The sequence below is a fragment of the Monodelphis domestica genome, chromosome 2, assembly GCF_027887165.1.
Source record: "Monodelphis domestica isolate mMonDom1 chromosome 2, mMonDom1.pri, whole genome shotgun sequence".
NCBI lineage: Eukaryota > Metazoa > Chordata > Mammalia > Didelphimorphia > Didelphidae > Monodelphis > Monodelphis domestica.
The window spans coordinates 75844851-75868863 of NC_077228.1; the positions used below are offsets into that span (position 1 = coordinate 75844851).

The window sequence follows — 24013 nt, forward strand, 5'->3', positions numbered from 1 at the left end:
CTTTGTCCCGTATGCCTACTGAATCAATAAAATAATAAACAAAGTCCTAATTTGTAACATTTGCTTATTTTCAAAGCATAAGTAGATACTGAAAATGAAAATTTAATACCCAATGTTTCCAAGTAAGTTTCATCTGGCTCCAGTATATCCTTGAGCTCTAATCTTGAATAAGTTGTTATTAATTGTAAAGGATAATTTTAGTGATATGACTTAAAATCTAAATTTAATTGGTCACCAGGGAAAATCCCAAATAATAAAATACCCAAGTCAGCTGGAAATTTTATGGTGATTTAATTGATATAGTGGAGGAGATTAAGGAGAAGGAAGGAGAGGGAGTAAGGTTTCTCCCACCTGGCTAGTATTGGGCAGGAAGATTAGGAGATCTAGAAGGTAAGATTTTTGAGTGTGAAGGAAGAAGGAATCAACCTGAACTCCAAAAGGGCTCAGCCAAGATGCCTGAACCTGAATTAGCTCAAGGGTAAACTCACCACCAAACCCGGACAAATAACTGCCACATCTCCAAGATGTTGGAATGCCTTAGCACGCTGCCAGCCAGAGTCTCCTTTCCAGGGGAAGAGAGCCAGTGACGTGCCTTATATAGACAGTTTTACGTCACTTTCCTGCATCTCATCTGTACCAATGATAGTTTAGCTTGACTTGGGATAGCCCAGGGGTCTGTCTGATTTTTTCTGCACATGTCTGTTGAAGGCCATTTTCTCAGATAATTAAATCTTTGAGTATGGTGCAGGCATCCTGACCTTATTAAACTGAATAGGGTGGGAAAATGTAGTGTTCCCAAGACTTGATTCTGTTAAACCAAGTATCTTCATTGTTACTGATCAGGAAATAGCTAAATCAGATCTTCTAAATTATGGCCTGATTAGGGTGGAGTAGTTTTAAAATTCACATAATTCAAAACAGGCCTCTTGACAAAATAAGGTAAAAAGATGTCATCATTTGCCTAATGGCCCAAATTTCTTATTTAACTCAACACTTCTGAGCTAATCTCCAGCATCTATTGCATATGATAAATATAATCAGGTTAATATTCATTCTGGGATTTTGTTTTTTAGAATTTCATACAATGAGGTCTTAAAATTCTATGAGAAAGGCTAACAAGCAATTGAGAGAGGCTAAAATAGATCTAATATATTCCTTGGAAATTTTAAAATATGTGATGACATAGGGAAGTAATGTGGATGAGTAGGAATAAATTGACATAACTTTTATTTTTCAATAGTTTTAAGCTTCATAATCCACCAGTTAATCAATAAGCATTTATTAAGCATCTACTTTAAGTTAAGGGGGGGCAGTTATATGGTGAAGTGGGTAGAATAGTGGACTTGGAATTAGGAAGATTGAGTTCAAATCTGGCCTCAGACACTTATTAGTTGTGTAACCTTGGGGAAGTTACTTAACCCTATTTGCCTCAGTTGCTTATTTGTAAAATGAACTGGAAAAGGAAATGGCAATCAACTCTAGTATCTTTGCCAAGAAAATCCCAAATGGGGTCATGAAGAGTCTGAAATGATTGTAAACAATAAAAATATGTCAGGCATGGTGCTGGGGCTACAAAATAAAAAAAAAGTAATTGATCTGTGCCCTCAAGGAGCTAACATTCTATTTAGTAAAGACAATGTATACATACATAAATGTATATAAAATACAAGATAATTTTGGATGGGGAGACACTTGCTGCTGAGAGATTAGGAAAGGTCTCATGTAGGAGGCATCATCTGAAATTAGCTTTATTTGAAGAAAACTAGAGATTCTAAAGAGCCTGAATCAAGGAGATAGCACATTCCACTGGAGAGAGTGCCTTCCAAGTGTTTAGGATAGAGACATGGAGATAACAAAGAGGTTTGTATATGAGGGCCAGAAAGTCATCTTGGTTTGATTTTAGAGTAGATCAAAGGGAGTAATGTGTAATTACCTGGAAAGGCCAAGGTTGAATCAAATTATGAAGGCCTTTAAATGCCAAACAAACTAGCCTATAGTCAATTAGTCTCTGAGGTTTCTTGAGCGGGAGACTGACAATCAAACTTGTACTTTAAGAATATTATTTTGGCATCTGTGTTGAAGATAGAATGGAAAGTAGGGAGATTTGGGGTAGGGATATGAATTTGGAGATTAAATTTTAAATTGGATAAAGCATTTTTATTTGTTTATTTATTATGTGCCAGGCACTGTGCTAAGCACTAGGAATACAAAAACAAACACAAAAAAGCAATCCTTAAGCTCAAGCAATTTATTCTAATTGCACTTTTCTGATGGGAAAAGGCAGTACTAAGAAGAGAACAGAAAAGGGAAATGGAGGTGGAGATGGAACATGAAAATAATTAGGAGAGATAGAACAAATTGCAGAAATCTGAGTAGAGGTAATGAAAGCCCAAATTAAGATGGTGGCTATTTGAAATTGAGAGAAAGGGCCAAAGGTGAAGGAGATTGTGAAAGTAGAATCAATAGGATTTTAACTCTTCATAAACTGGCTCCTTCCTGCTTTTTCAGTCTTCATACACATTAATCCACTTTAAAATGACCATAGTCCATCCATACTAGCTACTGACTGTTCCACATACATAACATTCCATCTGTTGCTTCTGGGTCTAAGCCTTGGCTGCCCTCCTTTGCCTAGAATGCTTTCTTTCTTCACAATGATCTATTAGAATTCCTAGCTTCTTTTATGTCCTGTCTAAAAATGCTGTCTTCTGTAGGAGGCATTTTCCGATTATCCCAAGTGCTAGTTTCTTCTCTAAAGTTTGCCTTTTGTGTATTCTGTATGCATCTTGCATGTATCTATCTATCCAAACATATATATTTTCTACTTCGCTAGAATCTGAATGTAAGCTCCTTAAGAGCAGGAACTAACTTAGCTTAGTTGATAATACACATTAATCTTAAAAATGTGCCTAACAACTTATGAGAAAGAACGATATTCACATCCAGAGAAAAAACTGTGGGAGTAGAAACCCAGAAGAAAAACAACTGCTTGATCACATGGTTCGATGGGGATATGACTGGGGATGGAGACTCTAAGTGATCACTCTAATGCAAATATCAATAATTTGGAAATTGGTCTTGATCAATGACATGTAAAACCCAATGCAATTGCTCATTGGCTATGGAAAGGGAGGTGAGAGGAGGGCAGGGGAGAATATGAATCATGTAACCATGGAAATATATTCTAAATTAATCAAATAAAAATTTTCAAATCACTAATAAATAAATAAATAAAGTTAAAAAATGTGCCTACCAAATTTTTTAGGGAAGAGAGTCATTTGTTAAATATATACTGGCATACTGCTGATTGAGTTAGCAATAGACTGACTATATATAAGATGAAGAAAAGTAAAGAATTGAAGAATGAGGAACTGTGGTTGCAAATTGAAGAGACCAGATGATAGTAGTTCCTTTGACAAATAGCAAAGATTAGAAGAGGATCAGGTTTGAGAGGAAAGATAATCAACAAGCAAATCAACTGGCATTTATCTATTTATTAAAAAATGTTTTTAAAAAATCTTTATCTTCTATCAGAATTGGAATCTGTTCCAAGGCAGAACAGTGGTATGGGCTAGGCAAATGAGGTTAAGTGATTTGCCAAGGGTCACACAGCTAAAAAGTGTCTTAGATAAAAATTGAACCCAGGGCCTCCTATCTCCAGACCTAGCTCTCTAACCACTTAAGTCACCTAGCTCCCCCTGCAACTGGCACTTATTAAGTGTTTACAATATGCCAGGCATTGTGCAAATGCTGAGGAAGGCAAAAAACAGTCTCTATTTTCAAAGAACTCACAACATTTTTGTGGGAAAAGCATGCAATCAACTATAGACAAACAAAATATATACAGGTAATCTTCTAGAGAAGAAAAAATAATTCCTTACATCCTATAGAAGGCGGGATTTTATCTGAGATTTGAAGAAAGCCAGAAGGCAGAGATGAAGAGGGAGAGAATTCCAGGCATGAGAAACAGCTAGTGAAAATGCGGTCTGGTTATGTTGTGACTTGTAGGAAGAACAGCAGGCTGGCCCTTGACACTGCATTCTAGAGTAGTTGGAAGGGAATAAAGGGCAAGGTGGGGGGATCAGTTATGAAGGATATTATAAATCAATCTGTTTTGTTTTGGATCATTAAGAAAAACAATCAAATATCTGGGGAAAAAAGAATGAAATAGGAAACCTTTAATACATTATACCAAGTATTATAAAAGAGTAGATCCAAATTGGCTTATATAGACTTTCCAAAGTGTTCTGGTTCTACAAGATTATCTAAGAGAAACAGAAAAAATGAACATGAGACTTGTGGGGAAGAGACAGTTTTATCCTGAATCAGGACAGAAAATACTTGTCTTCATTTGATGGAGAAGTGAAAATAGCATGGTCCTCAGGGATTAATCTTAGTGGTAGGAGAACACCAACATTATGGCTAACATTTATATAGTGGCTAGTATTTATACAACATTATACAAATATATCATTTTATTCTTACCATAATCCTGGGAGGTTGGCGTTATTATTATTCTCATTTTACATATAAGAAAATGAGTCTTAAGTGACTTGCCCAGGTACACATATGTATTAGGATTTGAAATCAGGTTTTCTTGATTCTATGTCCTGAAATTTATCCATTATGTTTTCTAGCTGAGAAGAAAGAAATTACTGGAAAATCTTAAGTTTGTGACAATGAGTAAAAAAGGGACAGAGGAACTTCAGTGTCAGGGCAAGGTAATGCATTTGAGGGAGTTATATTTATAGGGCTTTCAGTCAACATTTTTGAGGCAGGAAAGGGATCAAAGAGTTACCAAAACTAATATCTGAAGATATTTATCCTAAAGTCTTAGGGATTGGAATTGGAAAACTATGCAGAAATTTGGTTGCTGTGTACACCTCAAGAAAGACATTTCTGCATAAGGCATTGTAGAAAGTTTAGGGAGGGTTATTAGATTAGTTAGGTCAGCCATAGTGAATGGGTATAATGGTGGCTTAAGTGAATGAAAAAGATGAACATGAATTAAAATGATGAAGTCTCTTCCATTTGGAAAGAAGGCTAAAAAGGAATATGATTGGAGTCCATTAAATCCTATATTAATGAATGCAGATTTGCTTGTCACAATTGTAATTATTTATTACACTGTGAAAAAATTATTTATAACAATTATTACTAGATCAGGACTGGAGGGTTGTGTGGAGGGGGAAGCCTTGAAATTTGACAGGAATGAATTTGGAACAAATAAGAAGAGGAAATATGACTGTTAATCAGGTAGTAAACTTGTGGGACTAATTTCATAAATCCATAATTTTATATGGATTAAAAATATCAATAGGTTATAAATGTTCAGATCAATAAATATTTATTGAGTACCTACAATGGATATTAAATCTATCATGAACTACTAAGGAAAATGTATACCTCACTCGGGCAGTTAGGTGGAACAATAGATGGAAAAATGGGTCTAGGGTCAAGAAGACCTCTGTTCCAATTTGGCCTCAGACATTCAGTAGCTATATGATCTTGGGTAAGTCACTTAACCCGGTTTGCTTCAGTTTCCTCATCTGTAAAATGAACTGGAGGAGGAAATGACAAGCCACTCCATTATCTTGGTCAACAAAACCCTAACTGGGGTCACAAAGAGTTGTATGTGACTGAACAACAATAACACACCTCCCTCACTTTTAGAGACTGAGATAATAAGGATCAACCAGATTCTCCCACAAAATGACTTTCAATGCTTTTGCAGGAAAAATCTTGCTGTACTAGTTGACCCATTATAGTAGTTCCTCTGTAGAATAGTTAACCTCTAACATTTCTTCACTTGGCATAATTAAATTGGACTTAGAAATACTTTTTTGTGCATATGTCCTTAGGTTATCTTACTGCACATATATACTTATGGCTAAATAGGGCTAAATAAAAACAATAATGACCTGACATAAACCTCTGGAACACCATACTTAACTGGAATAAATGTTACAGATTGCTACCTCCTTCATATATTTAGATCAGGGTGTTAGGCTGGGGAGAAACAAGTTATGACAAAGCGAGGTGACTGAATCAGAGACTAGGTGAAAAAAAATAAAGCTGATTTTCTGTTATTTCTCAATTCTACTTGGTACTCACATCCTTGTAAATGGATTTGACCATGCACTTATTCAGCAAATATTTCCTAGAAACTTATTGTATACAAGATATCATATTATGTATAAGCTTTACAATGGGATATATAAATATGAGTAAGACATGCTTCTTTCCTTAAAGATCTTATTATCCTACTAGTTGCATGCTAGACTTTTTCTTGGGTTACATGAGTTGCAGCATTTGGATTAGTCAAGTCCATCAGTGGCCTATATAGGACTTTATATTATCTAAACAAATCCTATTCCTGTGGTAGGAAAAGCATCCAACTTAAATCTTGGCCTTTCTGTACATTTTGTTTATGATCTTTGCTTGTAAGCTTCAGAAATAAATGACCTTTCCTTTCTGAACTTCAGTTTCCTCACCTGTAAAATGTAGATAATGATACTTGTCTTCCACCTGACACTATGTAGGGTGATATATATTTTAACTACAATACTTTTTGAATACCAGATCTGAAATTCTAGAGAAGTTCCAATTTGCTAGTGGAGGGAACAATCAAAGGAACAAAAATATAATTGGATGGTGTAGTAGACATAGGGTTAGACTTGGCATCAGAAAGACCAGAATTCAAAGCCTGCCTCAGACACTAACTAGTTGTGGGTCCTAATTAACCTTGGTATCCCTCAGTTTCCTCATATGTAAAATTGGGATAATAATAGTACCTACCTTCCAGAGTTATTGTGAAGATAAAATAAAATAATATTTGTAAAGAAGTCTGTAAAGCTTAAGGTGCTCTATAAATGCTAGCTAGAAGCAGTTGTTTTTTTTTTTAAAAGCACAAAGCTAATGTCGTAGGATCTTAGATTTGGAGCTAGAGGGGGGCAGCTGGGTGACTCAGGGGATTGAGACTGGGCCCAGAAATGGAAGAAAACTTAAAAGGTTATCTAGTTCTAATGACCTAATTTTACCAATGAGGAAACAAAGGCTCAGAGAAGTCAGATATGTTGCTCCAGGTCGCAGAGAGAAGAGAAAATAACTAGCAGAGGCTGAATTCAGGTGGTGACTCTAAATCCAAAACTCTAGCCCAGGGTTGGGGAACTTTTGAGTGATCAGAGGGCAAATTCAAGCTGTCTGTGAGCACTGGCACCCCCACCCCCACCTCCATTAATGGAGAGAGCTAAGGGAGGAAGTGCTTGCTTTAGGTGGCTAGAGAGAGGGGTGGGGCATGCCAAAAAATGATCTGAAGTGCTGGGGGTGGGGGGGACAGAGAAGAATGTCACATATTCACCAATGCTGCTGGAGCCAATGCACTAGGCTACACAAAGGGAAATGGAGAGGTATATGGTGGGCAGGAGTAGCTTTCAACAATTTACCCTGGTCAATAAATCAATAAACATTTATTAAAGGCCCACCCTGTGCCAGGCACTGTGCTAAATGGTGGAGTTGCCCTCAAAGTGCTTACAGTCCAATATGGGAGACAACACGCAAACAAATATATACAAAGCAAGTTATATGCAGAATAAAAAGGAATTAATTAGCAGAAGAAACACTAGAATTAAGAGAAGTTAAGGAAGGTGTCCTATAGAAAGTGGGATTTTGGTTTAGACTTAAAAGAAGTCAGAGAGGTCTGTAGTTGGAGTGGAGGACTGGAGAACAACCCCATCATGAAGTACAGTCAGAGAAAAATACCTAGAGCAGAGAAATGGAGTGTCCTCTTCATGAAAGTCAGGAGGTCAATGTCAATAGAGCTTAAGAGTTTGAATTGGGGAGTAAGGTTTAAGGCTGGAAAAGTAGGAGGGGTCTAGGTAATGAAGAGCTTTGAATGCTAAATGTTGCATTTTGTAGTTGCTCTTGTTTAAAGGATAGCAGGCATAAAGGCCATAAGATTGATGTATGGCCTTGAAAAGTGTTCGCAAAGGGATGGGGATGGATCATTGACCTACATCTCATGGGCTCCAATTGGTGTTTCCATCACTAAGAGGGCTTCCAGTGTGGACCCCTTGTGGAGGACTTGGGGAAGTACACGAGTTCTATGGGATGAGAAGGCATGAGTAGGTCTTATGAGATGAGGACGTGTGAAAGCAGGAAAGCTTGCCAGTTATCAACATTGTTTTACTGATGAGGAAACAGGGAAGACATTATGCCCAGGGCCACATTAATGGGTTGATTCACACCCTCAGTACAGGTCACGTGAAATCCTACAATAAGTGCTTCTGAAGATGGGGGTCCGATGGCCTGGCCTGGGCAGTCACTTATATCCGTCCTGGGATAGTCAGTGCGAACTATGGCTCGTAGATGTCCAAAAGGTCTCGGCTGGGGCGTCCAACACTGAAGCAGGATGTAGGGGAACCCATAGAGAACAGAAAACACAACCGCAACACTCGCGGGGGTGGGAATTTTTTCCCAAGACCAGGACGGTGGGGCGGGGCCCATTCAGATCGCACTTCCTTTGCCCTGAGGCGCCGAGGACCAAGACTCTCACGTGTTCCCGGTGCCTAGTAACCCGGCTCAACCACCGGTCGGGGAGAGTCGTGGCATCCGGCGAAATTGAGGGCCCCTATAGGCTGCCAGAGCAGGGAGGAGCCGAGCGGCCTCGGGGGTCCACCAATGGGTCGGGCCAGAGGCGGTGACGTCACGTGACGTCAGGCGAGGGACGGCAGCTGGAGTGGGGGGGTGAGGGGCGGGAAGGACCGGGACTGGTCCCGGGAGCTTTATCTCCTTGGCCCTGGGGCCGGCTGCGCTAGAGTGGATTGGGGATTGGGTGCGCGTGTACCATTTTCCGCCTGAGTGCGAAGCTACGCTCCCTCACTCGCTGTTCCCTGCCTCCGGAAAAGCTGTTCTCCAGGTGAGGGCCTCCCATCTCATCCCTTGCATTTTATTCCCTGCCTCCCTTCCCTCCCGGCAGCTGGCGGCTGTCCAAGTCCCGTCCACTGTGCTGGTCCGAGGGATGGGGAGCACCTTGGCCCCTGCCCTCCTCTCCATCTCCAACCCGTGGAGATCGGCGACCCGGCTGGCGGGCTGGAAAGTTCGCTTTACCCCTGAGCTGCACTAATGGGCGGGGATTTAAATTCTGGCCACGTGTCGGGACCCCCACCCAGGAGGGTCGCCTCTAAGCATCTCGTGACCGACCACCCTAAGGAAAGTTGTCCCGGAGAAGCGCTTTCCTCTAAAAGGCGGAAAACCCGGAGCCGAGTCCGGATTTGCAAAAGACCCGTTCTCCCCCTCCCCCCACAAGTCTCCCCCTTCCCCCACAATTCCCCCCTCCCCCCCGCCCCCCAGTCAAGTGGGTAAAGGTCGGGAAGGAGGAGGCCTGTGGGTTTGCACCAGCTTGGGCGCCAGAGACTTTCATAAAGGAGTCGCTAGTCCCTTTTTTGTAACCTTTGGTTGTTCTTGGTGTTAAATTTTAATCACTGTCGTAGCCGACCTGCGGCTTTTAGGGAACATTTTAAAAGTTATATTAAGTGCATACTGTTGTATTAATTAAGTTCGAGGGATACAAAAAAAGGAAAAGAAAGTTAAACTCCTGTTCTCTAGGATCTCACAGCCCTTAGGCGAAAAAACATGCAAATTTAGTAAAAGAAACCTGTATGGTTTAAGTAGGAGAGAATACACTGAGGGAAGGGTACTATCAAGGAGCTAGGGATAAGCTTGTAAAAATCTGTTATTTTAACTAATCCTTGAAAAGCATTTAAGGAAGCCAGGAGGGATACATCTATGAAGAACCCCCACTCCCCCAGCAAACTTGGGGAAAGGCTAGGAAGGCTTGTATTTTTTTTTTAAACCCTTACCTTCTGTCTTGGAATCAGTACTGTGTATTGGTTCCAAGGCAGAAGAGTGGTAAGGGCTAGGCAATGGGTTTTAAGTGCCAAGGGTCACACAGCTGTGAAGTGTCCGAGGTCAGATTTGAACCTAAGACCTCTCTAGGCTTGGCTCTCAATCCACTGAACTACCCACCTGCCCCCTAGGAAGGCTTATATTAAGCAAATATAGGCTTAATACAATTGGCAGGCTAATATCGGTCCCATTTTTCCTTTTTTTTTTTTAAATATTCTTTGAGGCTAATGGTTGCTATAAATTGAAAGAAAGTTAGGGGTTGTTAGTGAATGACTCGGCCGTAGTGATTTATCTCTTACCTGGAAATCGGGATGTATTGATTGGGGGATGTTTTAAATGTAAAAGAGTGAAAATTAAAGGGTTGCTAAAGGATAAAATCAGTTATTAAAGGGTGCTCTGGTCCCTGCTTCCAGGCTTATAAAAGGAATATAAGTATACATTGTTTATAAAAAGAGGAAATATCCAAGGCTGCATTACTTGGTTTGTATGTCAAAGGTGAGGTCTTTTGTTTGTGGAAGGAGTGTTTGCCCTAACCAGATAGGAATACCAACTAATTGTCAATATGTGAGTTATGGCTCATTAACCTTCATACCAACCAGTTGTCAATACTTGAATTATGCTTATTAACTCTTTCATTATTATATAAAGTTAGGGAACTTTGCAAGGGCAAATAACTGGGGCTTATTTCAAACTAAACTTGAAGAATCTATTAATCCAACAAGTGGTAGGCATCTCTATTTACTACACTTTTTCTAGGCCTTGGGGACACAAGTACAAAGAATAGAGTGTGGCATGTGACAGAGAGGCCAGTTTGGCAGGATTGCAGGGTGAGAGAGGAAGTAATGTCCTATGAGGATGGAAAGGTCATTTGGAGTATGAAAACCTCCCAGAGGAGAGACTGTCCATTCAGAAGATGAGGATGGTTGATAAGCATGGAGCAACAGAAAAGGATTTAGGATCAGGGGGAAAAAATAAGATTTTGATCATCATTAGGAGAGAGTTGGTAGCTTTGTAGAGAGCTAGCCAGATTGCAAAGATTTGAGGAATCAGGAAAAGGAAGCAGAGGAAGGGTGTGTTAAGCAACTTTTTTAGAGTTTTGCTGAAAAAAGGAGGAACATTCAAGGAGAGTGGCTTGATGGGCTGGTTAGTATCTAGTGAAGGATTTTTTTTAAGGAGGGGGAAACCTAGGCATATTTTTGAAGTCTATAGGGACAGAGTTGAGAAGGAAAATGAAGATACCATCTGCTGGAGAAGATGGAAGGAAAGAAGTCCAAGATATAGAGGACAGTTAGGTGGCACAGTGAATAAAGTTCTGATTCTGGGATCAGGAGCACCTGAATTCAAGTCCAGCCTCAGACACTTATTAGGCCTGTGACCCTGGGCAAGTCTTGTAATCCTATTTGTTTGAGTTTTCTCTGGAGCTGGAGAAGAAAATGGTAAATCACTCAAGGGTCTTTGCCAAGAAAATCTCAAAATGGCATCACAAAGAGTTGGACTCAATTGAAACAACATACATGGAGGGGTTGACTCTGGCCACTTGTGTATGTGGAGGATTTGGCCAGAGATGATGAAGAGAATGAGAAATGGGAGGAAATGGTTTCTTAGGAGAAAGTAAGAGATAAGGCCCTCAGCTGAGAGAGGGAGAGGCCAAATGGGAGAATTGAGGAGGAAAGAAAGTTTTCAATAGTTTCTGTGAGTATTGAGAAGGACCCAATTAAAGAGTAATAAAACAATTGCCTTGCTGAATGCATCAATTGAGGTTACATCCATCTAATTCTTTGTGATCCCATTTGGGGTTTTCATGGCAAAAATACTGAAATTTCCTTCTCCAGCTCATTTTATAGACGAGGAAACTAATACAGGCAGGGTTAACTGACTTGTCCAGAGTCACATAGTGTCTAAGGCGAGATTTGAACCCAGGAAGATGAGTCTTCCTAACTCTTAAGCCTGGAGCATCCTCCATGTCACCTAACTACCTCAATTGAATTGGATAACATAAATATGTAATACCTTCAACCAAAATGTTTGGGACACTTCCAGCTAATTTTTTCAACTACTTTTATTTTAAAAATCATTTCTTGTGTTTTGGACTTAAAATATTAAAAAAGAGTATTTCCATATACAAAGTGTAATAAAAAGATGATTATACACAAAACTATGAATTGCTTTTTTATTTTAAAATGTAAATAGCACATGTTACTCTCAAAGTTGTCTTGCCTGTTGTCTTATCCCTTCTCAACTTTTCAGTTCTGTGCATTTTCTTTATAAATTAAGTTTAATTAATTAATTTAGAATATTTTCCCATGGTTCTTTCCCTCCCCTTCTTCTACCCTCCTCCTGTAGCCAATGAGCAATTTCACTGGTGTGCATTTTCTTTTAAATGCTTCAGTGATACTAGTTCTCAGTTTGTCGTCACCCCCCCCCCCCATCCATTCCCCTTGCTTCCAGTGGAAAAAAGAAGAAAAAAGACTCTTGTAACAAATAAGCATAGTTAAACAAACCACATTGACCAATATTACCTAACAGTTGTTTCATTCTGCTCCTCGTTTATTTACCACCTCTATGACAGGTGGTGAGTAGCTTGCTTAATCATCCCTCTTATTCTATTCAAGGCTTTGTGGCAGGCCCTGGAGATAGGTACAAAGACTACATATGGTATGGCCTCTGTCCTCTAATAATTTTGATAATAACTTTGATTTTACTAGGAGGATACCACATATATATTATAAGTAAATATTGGTAATCTGAGAAGGAAAAGAAGACTTAATAACAGGGCTTCTAGGATAGCTTCTTGGAGAAGGTAACAATTGAGTTGAGTTTTGAAAAAAGACAGGAATCCGAAAGGTAGAGACAGAGAAGAGAATGTATTATAAGCACTTTGAATATGGAGAACAAACAGTTCAGTTTGAAGTTTTTGTGGAAGTGAAATAAAACTGGCAAGTTAGATTAGAACCAGGTAGTGGAAGATCTAAGTGCTATGTAGATCAAGAGATAAAATATTAAAGTTATTATTATTAGTAGCATATGCTGGTTCTAAGTGCTTACTTAAAAACAGCCTCTGCCCACAAGGATTTTATATTTTTATAGCAGAAGACACTAAGGGGAAATTTGAAAGAGGAGGTGTTGAGTGGTATTGTGGTGTGGAGATAGTGGAACATGGCCTAGATATCTGGTTCTGGGCAAGATGAGGCAACAGCAGCAAAAGCTCAGGTTCTGGTGGGAGGGAAATGAGATTTATGGTGGAAGTATAGATAGGCAGCATGGTTTAGAGATAGAAATGTGAGCCCAAAGTTCATTTGCTAGGCCTAGGAGTTTGTGTTTTATTTTAGAAGCTATAGGGATCCAATGAAGATTCAGATATAAGTAAATGGCTATAAGATCTGTGTTTTATTTTTTTTTCCATTTGAATAAGTTTATTTAGTCAATTTAGAACATTATTCCTTGGTTACAATAATCACATTATTTCCCTCCCTCCCCATACCCACTCTTCCCACAGCCAACGGTCAATTTCATTGGGTATTACTTGTGTCCTTGATCAGAACCTATTTCTGTGTTGTTGATGTTTGCTCTAGGATGTTCATTCAGAGTCTACATTCCCAACCATGTATTCAAGCAGTTGTTTTCTTCAGTGTTTTTACTCCGAAGTGTTTCCTCTGGATGTGGATAGTGGTTTTTCTCATAGGTTCCTTCGAGTTGTTCAGGGTCATTGCATTGCCACTAATGGAGAAGGCCGTTACATTCGATTGTACCACTGTGTGTCAGTCTCTGTGTACAATGTTTTCCTGGTTCTGCTCCTCTCTGCATCAATTCCTGGAGGTTTTTCCAGTCCCCGTGGAATTCCTCCACTTTATTATTCCTTTTAGCACAACAGTATTCCATCACCAACATATACCACAATTTGTTCAGCTATTCCTCAGTTGAAGGGCATCCCCTCATTTTCCAATTTTTGGCCACCACAAAGAGCTCAGCTATGAATATTTTTGTATATGTCTTTTTCCTTATTATCTCTTTGGGGTACAAACTCAGAAGTGCTATGGCTGCATCAAAGGGCAGACAGTCTTTTATCACCCTTTGGGCATAGTTCCAAATTGCCCTCGGGAATGGTTGAATCAATTCACAACTCCACCAGCAGTGCATTAATGTCCCAACTTTGCCACATCCCCTCCAGCATTTACCACTTTCCTTTGCTGTCAGGTTAGCCAATCTGCTAGGTGAGAGGTGATACCTCAGAGTTGTTTTGATTTGCATCTCTCTGATGATAAGAGACTTAGAACACTTTTTCATGTGCTTATTAATAATTTTGATTTCTTTAGCTGAAAATTGCCTATTCATATCCCTTGCCCATTTTTTCAATTGGAGAATGGCTTGATTTTTTGTACAACTGGTTTAGCTCTTTATAAATTTGAGTAATTAGACTTTTGTCAGAGGTTTTTGTAATGAAGATTTTTCCCATTTTGTTGCTTCCCTTCTAATTTTGGATGCATTAGTTTTGTACAAAAACTTTTTAATTTGATATAATCAAAATTATTGATTTTACATTTTGTGATTTTTTTTTTCCTAGCTCTTGCTTGGTTTTAAAGTCTTTCCTTTCCCAAAGATCTGACAAGTATACTATTCTGTGTTCGCCTAATTTGCTTATGGTTTCCTTCAGGTCATTCACCCATCCTGAGTTTATCTTGGTTTAGGGTGTGAAATGTTGATCCACACCTAATCTCTCCCACACTGTCTTCCAATTTTCCCAGCAGTTTTTATCAAAACGTGGGTTTTGGTCCCCAAAACTGGGATCTTTGAGTTTATACTGTTGTGCTGAGGTCACTTACCCCAAGTCTATTCCACTGATCCTCTTTTTTCTGTCTCTTAGCCAGTACCAAATTGTTTTGATAACCACTGCTTTATAGTATAGTTTGAGATCTGGGACTGCAAGTCCTTCCTTTGCATTTTTTTTTCATGATTTCCCAGGATATCCTTGATCTTTTGTTCTTCTAAATGAACTTTGTTATGTTTTTTCTAATTCAGTAAAAATGTTTTTTGGTAGTTCAAAAGATCTGTTTTAGAAAGGTTATCTTGAGAGCAATGTGAAAGATCAGTTTGGAGAGAGGGGACAGTAGAAGTAGAGAGGTCAATCAGGAGGCAATAGTAATTATCTAGGAAAGAGAATCCAGGGAGGGGATGATAACATTAAATGTTGTTGGGTAGGGTAAGGAGTTTAAGGATTAAAAAATGTCATTAGTGACCTTAGAATGAGTTTGGTAAGAGTGTTAGGAATAGAAGCCAGATTGAAATGAGTTGAGTAGGTGAATGGGTGTTGAGGATATTTGTCTGTGACAAGAAAGAACATTTAAGGTTTTTTGTTTGATTTCTGTGAGCTCATTTGTAGACTGGAAGGGAACTATGAGTATGGAGGCAAACATTAAAGACCAAAAGAAAGAATAATTTATGGTAAGAGATTTTGGAGAAGAGAGGGTAGTATAAGGCCACACTGGTGGAAGAGTTAAGCCTTCCCTGATTAAAATCACAACTTTTAGGGTGTGCAGGAGGGGGGTAGAGGGAATTATTTTTTACTTTAATTTGGGTAAACTAGGAGTTGAAGTCATCTGCTAAGAGGGAGAACTTTTGAGTCGAAAAAATTGAAAATAGTTTTTTGATGTTGGCTCTAAAGGTTATCCTAAGAGAGAAGTTGGGGGGGGAGGAGTATTTTGAGCTATGGCAGGGTTATTGGAATAAGTGTAGCTCTTTTGAAGCTAAAGAAAATGAAAAACAAAAAAAAACTATGGGGGAGACAATGCTGGGGGAGTGGAGTCAAAGAAAAAAGGCTCACTACTTGGGAGGGAAGGAGTAATGCTATTGGATAATGGAAAGAGAATAGAGCTGCTCACTTCTTTTCCTTTTTTTTTTTGCCAAGGAGAATGAAGGTCCTTAGATTGTAAAAAATAGAACAAAAATAGCTAATTGAAAGTCAAAACCCTAACTTATGAGAACTCTATCCACATCCAGAGAAAAAACTGTGGGAGTAGAAACACAGAAGAAAAACAACTGCTTGATCACGTGGTTTGATGGGAATATGATTGAGGATGTAGACTCTTGCAAATATTAATAATATGGAAATAGGTCTTGATCAATGACACATGTAAAACCCAGTGGAATTGCTTGTTGGCTATGGGGGGGGTGAGAGGAGGGAGGGAAAGAACATGAATCATATAACAATGGGAAAATATCCTAAATTAAGTAAATAAATAAACTTAATAAATAAATTAATTAAAAAAAGAAAGTTGAAGCTCTAAATCATAAGGGTTAGTTAAGAGTACCTAGTTTTCCTTGGATTAGTTTGAGTCAGAAGACTTAGAGAGCATTTTATGTCCTAATGTACTGAAAATCAGAGATTTCTCAGCCACTCTTGATCTTTCTTTGTTTAAAAAATTAATGTATTTTTTTTTCAGTTACATGTAGAAACTATTTTGACAATTTTCTGACATTTTAGGATTCAGATTTCCTCTGTCCTCTTCCCTTTCCCCACTCTCCCAAGTGGTAAATACTCTGATATAGTTTACTCTAGTGTTTTCATGCAATACATATTTCCAGAGTGCTTTTGCTGTGCCAGAAGACACATGTTGCACATGCAATTAAAAAACTCATGAGGAAATAAAGTAGAAGTTGACATATAGTTCATATACATCTTTCCAGATTTTTCTGGACTCATCCTGTTTGCAATTTCTTATGGTCCAATAATGATCCATTACAATCATATACCATAAAGCTATTCTCTAAATAATGGACAACCCCTCAGTTTCAGTTGTTTGCCACTACAAAAAGAGCTGCTCTTTTTTTTTTTTGTATGGATGGGTTCTTTTATATCTAATCTTGTTGAAATACAGACCCAGTAGTGGTAATTTCTAGGTCAAATTTCATAGTTCTTTGAGCCTAGTTCCATGTTGCTCTCCAAAATGATTGCATCAGTTCACAGTTACACCAACAGTATAATTATTAGTGTCCCAATTTTCCCACATACCCTCCAACATTTTAACATTTTCCTTTTTGGTCATGTTAGCTAATCTGATAGGTATGAGATAGCACCTCAGGGTTATTTTACTTTGCATTTCTCTAATCAATAGTGATTTGGAGCATTTTTTCATAAGTCTAGATAGTTTTAATTTCTTCTTCTGATAACTGCCTGTTTATATCCTTTGCCCATTTTTCCATTGGGGAATACTTTTAATTATAAATTTGATTCAGTTCTCTGTGTCTGAGGCATTTTCCATAAAAATTTCCCCCCATTTTGTTGTTTCCCTGCTAATCTTGGTTGCATTGGTTTTGTTTGTACAAAATCTTTTAAATTTAATGTAATCAAAATTATCCATTTCATTTTTTTAATCTATTTTGTTTGGTCATAAATTCTTCCCTTATCCATAAGTCTTACAGCTAAACTTTTCTATGTTCCCCTATTTGGTTTATGGTGTCACCCTTTATTTTTAGATCAAGTATCTATTTTGAATTTATTTTGGTGTATGGTGTGAGATGTTAGTCCCTGCCTAACTTCTGCCATACCGTTTTCCAGTTTTCCCAGCATTTCTTTGTCAAATGATATGTTCTTTTCCCAAAGCCTTGGGTCTTTGGTTTTATTGAACACTTTTACTATGGACATTAACTACTGTGTGTTGATTATCTAACCTATTCCATTGAACTACTACTCCTTTCTTAGCCAGTACCAGATTGTTTTGATGATTACCACTTCATAGTATAGTTTGAAATCTGGCATGGCTAGGCCTCTTTCTTTTGTATCCCTTTTCATTCTTACTCTTTTATTCTTCCAGGTGAGTTTTATTATTGTTTTTTCTAGTTTGATGACATTTCAAAGGAGAATAAGAGAGGTACTCTGGGGCTAGCGTATTTTCAAATAGGGAAGAGAATAAATTTTGTTCAGTGAATCATCTGTTTCTGGGTCTGAACTAGGGTCACCCAGAGGGTAGTTACTAAATATCTGAATATCTCAGAAAGGAAGTAGTCTTTATGAAGAAAGAGTATTTGAAACTGACTTTCTTTCCTTTTTTTGGATGACATTATTAGATGAATACAGCAGAGAAATGCTATCTGTATAATTTATAGAATCATAGAAATTGTTTACAATCTCTTAGAGATCTCATCAGCATATCTAGTCCCTATCTTTCCCTGCCCCTTCTATCTCTATCTAGATGTCCCACATTGGCATCTCAGATTCAATATTTTTTACCCTAGTCTACCCCACCCACTCCTTTTTCACACTTCCCTAATTTTGGAGAACTATCCTAGTCACCCAACTTTGCAGCCAATGGATTCACTCTCAGCCATTTCCCCTTTAACCTTCACCACCAACCAGTCATTCTCCAGGTTTGTTGATTCTGTCTCCACAACATCCTTCTATGGGTTCCCTTCTCTGCTCACATGACCACTGTCTTAGTTTAGGATCTTGCCTACCAATTTGGCCTCCCTTCATCCAATTTTTTCCCCTCTCCAGACCCTTGTGAGCTCTTGGTACTTCTGATTGGTGACAGCTCCCCTTCCCATAGCTATATTTAGGCTATCTTTCAATGGTGCATTGTGCTCTTTAGATCCCCTTCTACCTCATGATCTCAATTGACAGGACCTATCAATCAATCGATCAATAAACATTGCTTGTTGATATCAGCTCGGTTAGTCAGTTGCCTCTGTAACACTACTTGTCCTCATCCCGATATGTATTTTTTTTCTCATTGGAATATAAGCTTTTGGGGGGCAGGAGATGGTCTTACTTTTTAAATTCACATTTCTAAAATTTAGCACACTGTTTGGTACATGGTAACTGCTTAAATACTAGTTTTATTCATTTTCTACATAAATGCCATGTTCTATATGATGTTTTCCCCAGTTCCTCTGAATTCTAGTGGTTAGCAGCCACACTGGTAAAACTGTCCCTACAGAAGGGATAAATGTAGTTGAGGGTAAGTGACAGGTATCAAAGCTGTGGGTAAGTAAGGAGGATGTCAGTCCCAAACATGGATGAGAACAATTTGTTCCAATAGTCATGAAAGTGGCTGAAGCAGTCACTGTGGAAAGCTTACAGCTTTGGTCAGAGATTGAAGATGCCAATTTCATCCCTGCATCCCAGGCAATGCTGGTCATCCTCATTTTCATACTGTCACTAGACTTTGATGATTCCAGAAGAGTGAGGCCAACAATTACTCTGGTCAAGGCATCATCTGTGATGTTATTGGTCCTCTTTGAAAACAAAGGACAAACAATAATTGTACTCAGTTTCTCTCTCCCCCTCACCTGCCTTCATACTACTAGATTTTAGTTCATCAGCCTAATCACTTCTCATGAGCTACTCCTCCACCCCATCTCAACCACAAATGTACCATCTCTGTGGTCAAGAATTCTGAATCCTCTTATCCAACCAGTCAATTGACCTTTTACCTCTCCCTCTGCCTTTCCTTACACAATCTTACTCTTTATACACACCATGACCTCCAATCCTTTGGATTGTTCAATCAGTTCTCTCCCAGGACATCTCCCATATACCAGTCCTTCTTCTCTATATTCTCTGTCTTGACCCCTTGGGAAATCAATTCTGCATTCTTCTCTCAAGTCCCTAGCCTGTCATACAGCTGATTATGCCTTGCCAACCTCAGCCATTGGTCATTCCCAGTGTATGCTGCTTTATGCTCCTACACCTGTTTCTGAAAGAAGGGGAATATCATGTAGCTGTTCTGACAGGGAACTACATATTTATGTTGTTATACAAGCTCTACATCTCCTTATCATGCCACTCTCTGATCATCTTTACTCCATCAAAAACTTTGTTGCCCCTCCCCTTTCTGTTTTAAGGAAAGTTCAGCTATACTTATTGGTTATACTTTTTCTCATCATTAAATTCTTTTAAAATATGCTCTTTTTTGGGGGCCGCTGGGTGTCTCAGTGGATTGAGAGCCAGGCCTAGAGACAGGAGGTCCTAGATTCAAATCTGGCCTCAGACACTTCCCAGCTGTGTGATCCTGGGCAAGTCACTTGATGCCCATTGCCTAGCCCTTACCACTCTTCTGCCTTGGAGCCAATACACAGTATTGACTCCAAGAGGGAAGGTAAGGGTTTTAAAAAAAATAATGAAATAAAATATGTCCTTTTTTTTTTTCAATTTGTGTGGTTTTGTTTTGCAAAGAACAGTTGAATCTCAGTATTTCTGTCCTGTTTTCTTCAAGTTCAATCACTGATTCTTTGTTTCTTTTGTAATGTAATTTTACCTTGCTTTTGTAATTTACCTTACCTTTTGTAATGTAATTTTACTCTTTAACCATAGTCCCTTGTCCACATACATTTCCCACTCCCATTAATCTGCTTTTTAGCTTTATGTCAATCTGGGGTTCTTTGACCCCCTCCTTATCATCCCACTTTGGCTTCATTCCCTACCCAGCTAGTATGTATGTTAATAATTTATTGTCTTCTAAAACTCTAAGGCTGCTTATCTTCTGTTATTCCCGATTTGCCAATTCCAATCCTCCCACCCCCAACCATCTCATTTCTGTTTCTGGGTTGTGAAATATTATTGACAAAGTTTATTAAACTGAGATGATTTTATCCAGTGGCAAAAAACCTCTGATAGACCTTCAATGATGATAGTCTCCCTTGCTCTTAACTGGTTCTTGCTATTTTCCATAACAACTGTCCCAAAATACATTTCCCCTCCTCTTCCAGTAATCTCTAATAGATGAGTTTTTTTCACTGAAGATTGAAGTATTTTAAAAGGGTATTCTTTCATCTTTTTCTCCTTGATCTCTCCTGAAAACTTACTGGCATCATTGCCTATTTTCAATTTCTTCTAATTGGAGAATAAAGTTCATCTACTCCTTACTGGGGTTGATCCTTTACCTGTGTTTCACCAAGATTAGAGCATATAGTTTCTATGTACTTAACAATTTTTGCTTTCCCTATGGGCTAAAATGGAGTCATTTATAAAGTATGACTTAATTTTTTAAAGTTAGGAACAGAGCCTTAGGTCTGCTTCTGCATTTCTGTTCCATTCCATAGGTAAGGAAATGGGATAGAAAGCTCTCTTGCGTCATGTCACTTGCAAAGCTTTCATCATCATCATAGCCAACATTTATATAGTGCTTGCTCTGTGCCAAGTACTGTCCTAAGAGGTTTACAGCTGTTATCTCCTTTGATAACTCTGGGAATTGGGTTCTATTATTTCTGTTTTATAGATAAGGAAATGGAGGCACAAACAGAAGTGGAAGTGACTTGCTTAGGTTTTTGAACTCATGGCTCACCAGACTCCAAGGCTTTTAGTCAAACCTAATTACCTTGCTGCATAGCTGCCATTACAGTAATAAATTGATTCTAGAATAATTTTCCCACATTGATTGATTATAAGGTTGTGACTGAACTTTGAGCATTTGGACAATAGGAAAGCATCTGGATTAGTTAGGAATAGTAATAAAATTCCCCCTAAACATCTATATATAATTATAATGGGAGCTATTCAATATTTTCTTTGAGGGCCATCAATTTGAAAGTTGTATTTTTCCATAACATCTTAAACCAAATATTAGTGGATATTAAAGAAAGGATCTTTTGATTTTCATTTAATATTTTACTATATGTATTCAAGTATATAAACAATAGGTAATTTTAATTCAGCATGCATTTAGTAAGTACCTAATCTGTGCTAGGTATTGGGTTTACAAAGACAAAAATGAAATAATCCTGACCTCAAGAAACTTGCTTTCTACAAATGAATTACATTCATTTAGATAATTATACAAAATATGTCAAATGAATATCAAGTTACATGTGTTTTCTTCTATGTATTTTTGTAGGAGAGGGGAGTGTAGGCACTAACCTGGGGGGGAAAGATTCTTATAGGTATTTGAGCAAACCTTGACATGGAAGCGAGGCATTCCAAGAAGTAAGATGAAGGGAGAGCATTCTAGCCATGGGAGATCATCTGTACAAAGGCATGGAATTGAAAATTATAATATCTTGTATAGAGGACACCAAGTAGGCTAAACTAGTTGTCAGGTAGAGTATGTGAAGAGCGTTATTCTCTAACTTCCCAGTCTTATTCTTTAGGGGAATTGCATTCATGTAGCTACATATACAAAACATGCCAAATGAATATAAAGTTTTTTTAAATAACGGTGTGTGTGTGTGTGTGTGTGTGTGTGCGCGCGCGCGCGCGCGCGTATTGTTTTTTGTTATTGTTTTTTGTGGGAGGCACTAAGCTAAAGGTATCCCAGGAAAAGATTCTTGTCTGGGCTTTGAGCAAATCTTCACATGGTTTCCATAAGCTTGGAAAGATAGTCTGGAGTAAAATTTTTAAATGCCAGAGAAACTTGTATTTTAACAGAGATAATGAGGAACCACAGAATTTTCTTGGAGGGGAAAAAATGATAGGATTAGACCTATGCTTTAGAAATATCATATCATTTTAGGAGCTATATGAGGGATGGGGGGTTGGGGTGGGAGAAGTGATTTTGTAGAGGTAGAATTGACAAGACCCTGGGTGACTAGAAAGATGAGGTACACTTGACAGAAAAGTTCAGTGTTGAACTGGGAACAAAATCAGCTCTGTTTTGGGCCTTGTAAGTTTGAAATGCCTATGGAATGTCCAAGTGGAAATGTGGAACTGGAACACAGAGAAGTGATGGTTAAGCCCATGGGAAAGGATGAGATCACTGAGAGAACATATAGAGCCTAGAACCACACATGAGGAGGCTGCTCTAGTAAAGGACAATGAGGAGCGGTTAGACAGGTAGGAGAGCCAGGTGTATCTGTAACAGTTAAAATTTAGGGGAGACGGGGAGACTGAGGCATCTGAGGCAGGTAGAAATTAGTTTCTCTCTGCAAGGAGTATTATAATTTTTTAGAGGTTTATTGAAGATTAAGGATTAAAGAAAATACAGGATAAGAGACACGTGTCCAGGCCATAGAGAAGCCTAGACACAACCTCACCTACATTATGAAAAAAAGCCAGGCCTGCCCCAAAATGGAAGTCCAAGAGCCCCTCAAAAGCCTTTGAATCAGCTTAAATACCTTCTCCATCTCGGCCCAGGTGAGATTACAAGGCATTCGGGGGAAGTGGAGCAAAGGCTTGTGGGGATTGTAGTCCTGTATTCGAGTCTATTTTTTACACAGGTTAATGTCAAATGCTACAGGGAGGTCATAAAGGATGACTTAGCAGAACCCACAGGATTTAGTGCAGACCACTATATTTTAAGTGAGCTCAATGTGGCTGGTCAGCCTGCTTTTAATGCTTTTATCCTTAATAAAAACAAAAGATCCCATGCCATTTTCATAGCCTGAGGGGACACTGGAAGTTTGGAGTTTTGACCTTGCAGGGCAATAAAGGGAAAATGATTTCACAACAATATCACAATTTAATACTGATTTTCTACAAATTTTGGTAGGGCAATGTTGAATTGAGAGTGCTCGATAATTGGTAATTGATTAAAGTAAGGATTATTACATTTAAATGGAAATGAAATTTGTGTAGGAAGATTTGAACCAAACATCCAGTCTGTCCAAATGTCAGCCTTAATGTCTTCCTTGTCATTTGCATTCTAGTTACCCAGTGTAATGATGGGGGAAGAGAAAACTTCTGTAAGAAGTCGCTGTCTTACATCCAAAGAGAATGACGAAGAAAAGAAAAGTCCACCCAAAGAAGACACTCTACATACATCAGAAGAGACTTGTCAGACCCCAGAAAATAGTAAGTAGACTTCTGTTTTCTTTCAATGATAGCTTTGAAATAGAAAGTTAAAAAATTATCTTAGAGCAAGTGTTTTTGACCTTTATGACCCTTGGTTTCACCCATGAATATTGCTCATTGAAAGACTTAAATTAGGGATGAAGAATGAAAAAGGACAGTACCAAAAAAAATTTGTAGAATAAAGGAGGGTGGGGGGGGGGGGGACGACTGCTTTTGGGAAGGAATAATTGCCAGCTACCATTTCCTTAGAGAATACTCATTTATATCAGTGCCATGGACTATTTTCTCTTGCTCTAGGCTTATATATAAGCAATTTTGTTAGGTTGAGTCAGAATCATGAAGAAAAGGGAATTGTCAGAATCAGGTTATATATGAGAAATATTTTTTAAA

The 24013-nt window shown here is 38.5% G+C and overlaps 1 protein-coding gene across 1 annotated transcript in view; it reads left to right on the forward strand.

Annotated features, from left to right (window-relative positions):
- Positions 1 to 8582: 8582 nt before the first annotated feature.
- SOAT1 (sterol O-acyltransferase 1) overlaps positions 8583 to 24013 on the forward strand; it is a 77694-nt gene continuing 62263 nt past the window's right edge. The window contains exons 1-2 of the mRNA XM_007480882.3: positions 8583 to 8917; positions 23479 to 23623. Coding sequence (XP_007480944.1) covers positions 23491 to 23623 — 133 coding nt within the window. The 5' untranslated portion in view covers positions 8583 to 8917; positions 23479 to 23490. The remainder of the gene's footprint in view (positions 8918 to 23478; positions 23624 to 24013) is intronic.